Source organism: Diadema antillarum, unplaced genomic scaffold (genome assembly GCF_040938485.1).
Source record: "Diadema antillarum isolate AM-2024a unplaced genomic scaffold, OU_Dant_1.0 seq00000197_RagTag, whole genome shotgun sequence".
In the NCBI taxonomy this organism is placed as follows: Eukaryota; Metazoa; Echinodermata; class Echinoidea; order Diadematoida; family Diadematidae; genus Diadema; species Diadema antillarum.
Window position 1 is genome coordinate 758,098 of NW_027271259.1, and position 9,529 is coordinate 767,626.

At 39.0% G+C, this 9,529-nt stretch overlaps 1 protein-coding gene across 1 annotated transcript; it reads left to right on the forward strand.

Moving 5' to 3' along the window:
- Window positions 1–4,289: 4,289 nt before the first annotated feature.
- Window positions 4,290–9,235, forward strand: LOC139728765 (echinoidin-like). The gene is made up of 2 exons (XM_071639705.1): window positions 4,290–4,544; window positions 9,002–9,235. The coding sequence occupies exons 1-2, from the start codon at window positions 4,290–4,292 to the stop codon at window positions 9,233–9,235; spliced, it is 489 nt and encodes a 162-aa protein (XP_071495806.1).
- Window positions 9,236–9,529: the final 294 nt, after the last annotated feature.

The following is a 9,529-nucleotide window of genomic DNA, read 5'->3' on the forward strand; positions in this document are numbered from 1 at the left end:
TTTGTAGGACCCATGCAGTAACGTAACGCGTCGATTATTGCTTCAATTTTCGCGTTAGTGACATGCGTCGATTATTGCGTGTTTTTTTTTTTTTTTTTTTGCATTAGTATTTGCGCCGACTATGTCATCATCTATTTTCAGTTTCATACAATTCTACCTTGCCTGCTCACTATTATTTTCGTCTCGTAAATCATATCATATCATATCATATCATATCATATCATATCATATCATATCATATCATATCATATCATTTTGAAAATTCCATGCCCTAACGCGAAATCTGACTAATTTTCAGATCTTTAACCCTATTTCCGTATTCTATATATGTATATCAACCTGAATTTGTAAGGAAGTCCAGGGGAGTTCCAGGAACGACAACGCAATAATTTACCATCATGGAATTCCGATTTAAGTAATCAAGGAGGTTCGAGTGATTGAGTTACAGCAGTCGTATTCCCTTTGATCCCATGCTCCGTGCCGCCACTCAAAACGCTATAGTAGTAAGTGCCAAAGTATGTGGCAAACTGGATCTGCCCCACAGATAGGAAGACAGTATGGATTAAACGTTTAATTACACAATGAGCAACCACTCTCTGTCTTTATGATGGCAAACCAATCATACTTATAAAGATCGAGGGTTATATGATTTATAGTAGAAACACAGGAACGTGGAGTTTCATACCTTATTAAAACTCAGCTTTACACACGTGCACACAATTATTTTGGATGGGATTGAATCTTGTTTTACATGCTTTAACGTTGAGGCGAAGTTTCATTTCATTAGATATATAAACAAAAAAGTAAAACATATCCGATATGACGTCAGCATCAATTATGACTCTTCAGATTACTCAGAAAATATGGCGGCATCGAACGCTGAACTATATAAAAAGGGACAAACGCAACAGTGGAATTCTTCTGTGCATACGTCGGAATTTGACAGCCATATGAATGATTCAACAGAATTTATGTTTGCTCTTCTATAAAGAAAGAACACTTGATTTACGTCTTTCAGAAAGAAAGGGGAATAAGACTAGCATTTATGTCGGAAAAAAAGTCAATTTAATGTGTGCTTTTCAAGAAAACCGAAGCTTCGTGTTATTCTCCTCATATTTTCTTTTTCTGTTATATGCTGTTGACTATAATGGCATCATCAAGTGTAGCATTGTGTACCATTCTTATTATCCAGCGATGACGGCACGGAAACTTTAAAAATCCCTAACTTTTGAATCTTTTGCTTCCTGTCGAAACATACGTTCTTCATATAATGTCTTTGGTATTTTTTGTTTATCCCGGCAGACGATGTTATACTCTTAGAACGCAGTTTAACAGACGTTATGATATATACCGGATTGCAGAACCTCCCTTGAGAAGATATCTAACTGGAATTGATTTCTAAGATGATGAAAATTGGTTGTTAATTAGATATAGGTACTTGCTTTTCTTGCAGGTAAAAAACAAACAAGAAATACAAAACAAAACTATTACCATGATTTGGAACAATTTTACGTTTTTTCTCAGATTTTGGATATGCATACTTTTAGAAATTTTGTTGGTATGTATAAGAAATAAAGTTTGATTTGAATTTCAATCCGCCTATTGATATCATCATGACAAGTTTGATGAGAAAAGAGTGGAAGAATATGCACATTCCATTTCATCTTGATGAGGACTTTCATTACAAAAGACAGTGAGAAATTGGAGTGCGTATGACTTGAATTGTATCTCACTCGACCATTTGTGTTTTACCAGTGACATGAAGTTAAAGACATTTCTTTCAGGTATATTTACGTTTACAATGAGAAATAAGAGGGAGCAGTATTAATAGGCGTGGCTTGATTTAGGAGGTATTCGAATGGCCAAGCTTTCGGTTTATTAGTGGACCTTCATCAGGGCTGCATTAACAGACAAGAGAAATGACTCCTTACACCATCACTCTGCCTAAAACAGTGCTTACGGGACGTAGAGGTACAATGTGTGTGGAATACACTGCGTCTGTACAAGGTACATGCCCTTCATCGGAACATATATATATATATATATATATATATATATATATATATATGTACATATATATCAGCGGGGCAGATCAGTTTTGCATTTTGTATTATTGAAATAACTATCAGATTTTGTTGAATATTTGGAAAATTGTCAACTGCCAAATATTCTATAGAGCGGTACTTATTATAAGGGGAGGGTCGGATGGGGTCAGGTATCCACCTCCCGTTCCAGGGAGCTTTGGCATTTTAAGAAATGAAATTCAACGATATGGAGCACACTTTTAGTAGCACATCCGGACATTTTTGTGTAAGAGATGTATGGTAAGTTTGTCATTTATTGAGGGAAGTTGAATTTTGAGGTGCAGACTTTGAATTGAATATTCAGAAAATTGTCAATCTAAAACATGTACCTGGTATATTTAAAGGGACCTAACAGAGGAGGGTAAAGGGTAAGGTCTATAAAGGGGGACGTAGGAAAGAGGGAGAGAGAGAAAAAAAAATAGTGGCAATAACGTTAGTCTCACATTTCATTTTGAGAGATTCGATATTAATATGCAAAACTGATTCCAACAGAAGGCGCTCTCATTCGTTGTGCTTTCCACTTCAGATATAAAAGAATAACGACAGCAGCCGTGCCTCTTTCTGATTTTCACTGTTTTCTGTTTAGGTTAAGGTCAAATTCTAGTAGGGTCCCTTGTACTTTAATTATTGAACGACCCTGAAATTTGATGAGACTATAAATCTTAAGACAGCCTCGGTTAATAACCATAAAAACGAAAATATACTCACAGTTCTGTTCTGGTACAAGGTTGATAAACAACCACTCGAGGCAGAAAACAAGAATATTTCCCGGGGTCACATCAAACCCTGATGAGGACAAGAGAGTTGTGAATTCTGGATTCAGGTTCACCTGTACTTTGTCGCTTCCCGACGACACCGGTATCACTGACCCTTGTATAGTCTTCCCTGAGTTGTTTACCGTCTTTTGGTTATTCTGAGTATAAATAATAACCATGTTTTTTATAGTATTATTGTAATACAAGAGGAAATTGATAGCTCTGTGAAAAATCAACTGGTAAGGGATAGAAATTAAAAAAAAATGAATTTGAGGAGATGAAGGACACATAGAGACACATCGACACAGAGGGAGAGAGAGAGAGAGAGAGAGAGAGAGAGAGAGAGGATGAAGTTGACGCTGGAGGGGTGTGGCATCCGTTGGCTAATTGGAAAAAGTTTGTATAAAGGAGATGAAAACTACCCGAGTGTTCATTCGTCACCGCTGGTTCTTCAGAAGATTGTCTCTAATCGCATCTGAACGACTGTCGTCACAGATTCGTTGTGAGTATCAATACTGCATCGCTATGATAGGAATAAGAATTAGTTCACGTTAACTGACGAGAGTAAATTATCCAGCACTTCAAGTGCTCAGATATCTTTTATTGAATCTGAATACACTAAAAACAGAAAAATGGTATCTTTTATAAAGTTCATCGCCATGATCTCAAGAAGAATTCAATGGGGAAAATTAACACTTGGAGATTTAGAGAAAGTTGCTAACTAGCTTAATCTAAAGCTGAACACAGGACTGACTATACGCCACCTTCTGGAAAAATGGTAGTTGCTACTTATTAATGACAGCATAGTTATACGTGAATTTATTCTACTCGCTTTTTGATGTCCCCGTCTAGTAACGTTGACATCGTCAACCGTCAATTAAACTGCTAAATTTCTCTACAGGCACAGGTGGAAAGACAGGCTCGCCAGAAATATGACGCTGTTATTGATACCAGTTTGTACCATGAGATATCACTTGATAAAGGACGATTTCCTATTAGGAAATACCATTATCCATGGTTATTGAATAATTCATATCTTTATCTTTAATCTTATTTCTGCATCAATATCATGTAATTTTCATTGTCATTGTTATGACGAGCACATTAATGATCACTACGATTTTTGATAGGAAATACGAAGATTGTACAGGCAATTGAAGGACAAGGCAAAGACAAAAAGTCCCCCCCCCCTCCATCATCAACTAATTGCTTTTGTCATGCCCTTTGAGGCGTCTTTTCGTTTAAAGATGGGGATTTGATTTTAAATTGTTCGTCTTTTCTGTTTCGTCTGTAAGAAGATTTTTGCCAAGAGCATGTACGATACATATATGGGCAATATTCTTCAGTCATGCCCTCAATCATAATTTGACATGTATTTCAATTTTCCCTCTTTTGTTTCATTGATGTCACAGAAAAAAAAAAGAGCAAATAAGCCTTGAATCCTGAAATCATGAAGCTGACCATTGCTTTTCTCGTGGTCCTGGCGTCCTACATGGCCGTCGGTGGCCAGGCGTTTGGGTGCTGTCCGGAGTACTGGACTGGGTTCCACGGCTCCTGCTATCGGCTCTTCTTAGTGAGGAAAAACTGGCAGGAAGCTGAGAACCACTGTGTCGAACTCGGTGGTCATTTGACGTCGGTGCTGAGCGAGGCAGAAAACACTTTCCTCTACAATTACTGGCGATATACGGTTCCAACTCCTGCATGGGTAAGCCAAGTAGGGTAGATGTAATACATTGTATCATACTATAATACTGGTAATTGGCTGGGAAAATCTAGAGTATAAAGTCTTCCGTTTTTATATGTGTAAAATCCCACGACGAGTAAAGCTATATAGGATAAGCTCAATGTCATTGGAATAAATGAGTCAAAACTGTCCTATTCAATCCTACCAATATGGGTCTTTATACTTTGTGATTTGCTTCCTTCTTTCATTTCCGTCTCATGCAATGTGCAATACCAATATATATCAAAGACGCTGTGTTCCAGCAGATTCATTCTGTATTTGATAATCATATTCTAGGTTTTTATAATGAGGGACAGGGGAACACAGTGTTTCATCCATTCCAGCCGAAGGGTTTGAAATGCTGATTGGGATGAAAGCGGTTTATAGGCCTAAAGCTTATTATAGAAAGCAGTTAAAATCCTGATGTTAGGTCAGTGTGTATTTTAACTGACAGTAGAAAGTGATTGCATACTAAGTTGTCTGAGGTCGAGTGGTCGAAGTACAGTCTGAGAACAAATACTGATTACCTTCAATTTGTCACAGAAATCTCTCCTGAGGGTGAAATTAGTGAGCTTTAAACTGTCGATTGTAATTTGCTTGATGGAGACGTTCCATTTATCAGTGGTTGTAAGTGTATGAGGCTTATATTATCATAAACTGATGAATTGACTCTTAAAGGCTTTGTTTACCATTTTTGCAGATGAAACAAAAACCCAGCTTTGGTGCTTCAAAACAGTTCTGTAATGTGAGTTAGGGATAGAAACAAGCAGTGTAAAAGTTACTTAGTATAATCAATGTTTAGTATTGTAAAATTTACAAAATGTGAACAACAGTTATGATAATACTGTTTCTAGACTAAACCGTCTAGACATGGTTTAATGAGAAAAATAGTGATATCTCAGTATATTATTTTTATGCTTTACTAGAAATTTTTATTATATATGAATATGGTAAGATGTTTTGTGATATAACTGACCTGCCGATATGCATCAAATGAAATAACTGAAACTATTTTTTTTTTTCAAATCACTGCTCTCAAAGGTAAGCATTACCTTTAAGAATTTCATTCGATTCTTTGGCCTTTGATAAAGGTAACACTTAGACTTTCTGCTTGTACACTTAGGGACTCAAGTCACTCTGCGATTGAGTAGAACGCTATTATCGAACAGGAAAGCAGCCTCCCTGCAAGTTATAGGCAAGAATTCTGATTTCTTCCGTGAGTAATGAGTAAAAGGAACGGAGATGAAGTACATCGGATTTCTGGGATTTATGTTTTGTTTTCTTGTCATATTTGTGTCTTTGTTCTGTTTTATTGTTTAACAGTACAAAATCAAAATAGAATTAAAACCGGGAACGTACCCGGAAGAAGATACAGAATCAAAGGATCTAGTTAATCAATGGGCCAAATGCATAAGAACAAACAAAAGATATTACTTGCTGCCCGGAAGCATCGGGCTGATGCATAAAAGCTAGCAATTGCTTGTGCTAGTCTTTAACTTGAATCTGCATGCGTAAAAACAAACAATGGCTTGAGAACAAAAGCTTTCGCTTGCAAGTTTGCATGAAATTGTTTGCTGCCCGCAAGCAATTGCTTAGAGACCAAGCATTTGCCCAAAAACTTATGCATAAAACAGACCTTTTGCTTATTCTTGCTAGCAAAAGCTTACGAATATCCAAACTCTGTAAAACAAATTTGAGCTTTTGCTTATCAGGGACGTTCGCTTTTAAGAATCATTTCCATATTCATAAAAGAAGGACCAAACTTGTGCATGAGTGGCATAAATCTACAAGGAATTCCTCCTAAATAGTGTAAGAAACTTTTTCGTTTTTAACAACGAGAATGTCCAGTGGTTAGCACGCAAAATGTGATGAGAAATAGGTAGGGCAAATTACATTGGCCGAATGCATAAAACAAGCAGTTGCTTCAAGCAAAAGCACCATGCTCGTCGAGCAAAAGGTCTAGCTCAAGCACTTGCTTGAATTCATATAATGGGCCGGATGCATAAACGCTAGCAATTGCTTGTGCTAGCCTTTTACTTGAATCCATATGCATAAAAACAAGCAATTGCTTGCGAGCAGAAGCTTTTGCTAGCAAGTGCAAGCAATTGCTTAAAAACGTATGCATAGAACATACCTTTTGCTTGCTCTTGCTAGCAATTACTTATAATTTGCCAAGCTCTGTTAAATGAGCTTAAGCTTTTGCTTAACTGGGACGTCATTTTCATGAAAGAAAGACCACACTGCAGGAGTGGTATAAATCTACAAGAAATTACTCCTAAGTAGTGTAAAAAACTTGTTCGTTTCGACAACGGGAATGTCCAATGGTAAGCACGCAAAATGTGATGAAAAACAAGTAGGATGTCTGACTTCGGTGGAGAGCAAGGAGACGTCTCTCCACATGCGATCTGGCAGATCCGGGCTACTATAAGCAGTGATGGGAATCAGCCAGTGCGTATGTATTTATAAATGCATGTGTGCGTCTGTGTGTGCATTTATAAGTGTCAATTCATAGCTTTTCTGCTATGTCAGGAAATGACTTGGCACACACACGCCCTTTCAAATACATGCTGTCACACTAGCCTTGTTCTTGTATTCGCACAGGCGTGACGTCCGTTTTGTTGAAAACACAAGCAACTGCTTGTGCGGGACAAGCAAAAGGTATAAGCACGAGCAAAAGCGTATGCATATGGATTCAAGCAATTGCTTGAGTTCGACCTCTTGCTAGACGAGCTTGTGCTTTTGCTTGAAGCAATTACTTACAAGCAATTGCTTGTTTTATGCATTCGGCCCACTGCATCCCTTTTGCTTGAAGAAAAGCAAATGCTTGGTCTCTAAAGGCCGTGTCACACTGTTCCGGGCAAGCTACGCGGGCTTGTGGCAAGGAGATAGTTTCAAGCACGTAGAAGATTTTGAGCGGGCGAACAAGAATGTTTGCAATTTTCATTCATGATTTGCCATACCGTCTCTGGGGAAGTTTTGCGGCTTGACTTGCGGGGAAACAAATTTACTCCCCGGAGCTCTCCGCAGTTGGTCCGCACCTAACAGTATCTAGCGCGTATCTCGCCTGTAGTTGCCCGGAGGTGCTCACGCAAGTCCGATTTAACCGCAACCAAGTTTTGAGCATGGCCAAAACCTTTTCCGGGTGAGTCGCGGGAATGCCCGGACAGGTCCACTCAGAACGCCAGTAGGAGGTCCTTAGCGGCAGCACTTCCCAGGCAACTCCAACGCACATACTTCGCAGTCCCGTATGCAGCCAAGATAATGCAATTCTGTGGGATTTCAGCCATTCCATCAGAGGAATTCCTTCACTGAGTTGTCAGCCCCCACGCGACTGTTACAAAGGTCACACAGTATACTCGCAAATATAATTTAAGTAGAACGCGGGCAGCAAGCAATTGCTTGTGCTTGCTAGCAAAAGCTTTTTACTTGCAAGCAATTTTTATGCATACGGATTCGAGTAGAAGGCTAGCACAAGCAATTGCTAGCGTTTATGCATCCGGCCCATTACAGTAGCCAGATCTGCCAGGTCGCGCACGTGGAGAGACAGGAGGCCTCCTTTCGCTCCACCGAAGTCAGACATCTTACCTGTTTTTCATCATTTCATTGGTTTTTTTTTATGAATATGAAAATGATACTTAAAAGGGAACGTTCCAGTTAAGAAAAAGCTTAAGCTCAGTTTACAGAGCTTGGAAAATCGTAAGCAGTTGCTAGCAAGAACAAGCAAAAGGTCTGTTTTATGCAAACGTTTTTAAGCAACTGCTTGGTCTCTAAGCAATTGCTTGCGGACAGCATGCAAGCAATTGCTTGTGCTTCCTGGCAAAAGCTTTTGCTCTCAAGCAATATTGCTTGTGTTTATGGATACGGATTCAAGTAAAAGGCTAGCACAATCATTTGCTAGCTTTTATGCATCCGGCCCATTTTTGGAGAGCAAGGAGACCTCTCCCCACGTGCGACCTAGCAGATCCGGGCTACTACAAGCAATGATGGGAATTAGCCAGTACATGTGTGGGTGAAGATGTGTGTGCGTCTGTGTGTGTGCATTTATTATGAGTGTCATTTCACAGCTCTTTTGCAATGTCAGGAAATGTTTTCGCTCACCCACACCCTTTCAAATGCATGCTGTCACACCCGCCTTTTGTTCTTGTGTTTGCACAGGCATGACGTCCCTTTTGTTTAAAACGCAAGCAATGGCTTGTGCGGGACAAGCAAAAGGTGTAAGCATATTAAGCAAAAGGTTATGCATATTGATTTAAGCTAGACCTTTTTCTAGACGAGCTTGTGCTTGTGCTTGAAGCAATTGCTTATAAGCAATTGCTAGTTTTATGCATTCGGCCCATCGTCTGGATTATTAATTCGATCTTCTTCTATTTGTCTATCATCGTAACTCACAACTAATCATGGGTAACCAACAGGTTTTGCTTGTATAACACCTACACTAGGGCTTCTGGACTGGTTACAATGACCGAAGTACTGAGGGCGATTGGGTCTGGAGTGACCAGTCCAGTTCTACGACGCCGTACACCAACTGGCGCGCTGGTCAGCCGAACAGCTACGGTGGGAACCAAGACTGCGGCAAAATCTGGTACACAGGAAGCGTGTCGGATACAGCCAGAGACTGGGATGATGGCACATGCACAAGACTTGGAGACTACATCTGCAAGCTGACCTTTTGATTTGTAGGACCCATGCAGCGACGTAATGAGTCTATTATTGCTTCCGTTTTTGCGTTAGTGATATGCGTCGATTATTGCGTCATTTTTGTGTGTTTGTTTTTTTTTTTTTGCATTAGTATTTGCGCCGACTATTTCATCTATTTTTAGTTTCACACAATTCTACTTGGCCTATTCACTATCATTTTCGTCTCGTAAATCATAATCATATCATAATAAATTATCATATCACATCATATCATATCTTATATCATATCATATCATTTTGAAAAGTCCATATACCCCCACTCGAAATCT

Bases quoted from the DNA above. Each gene is read 5' to 3' on its own strand.
- LOC139728765 (XM_071639705.1), top strand. From the start codon at position 4,290: ATGAAGCTGACCATTGCTTTTCTCGTGGTCCTGGCGTCCTACATGGCC. The intron at 4,545-9,001 runs GTAAGCCAAGTA...CACCTACACTAG, and splicing joins CGGTTCCAACTCCTGCATGG to GGCTTCTGGACTGGTTACAA.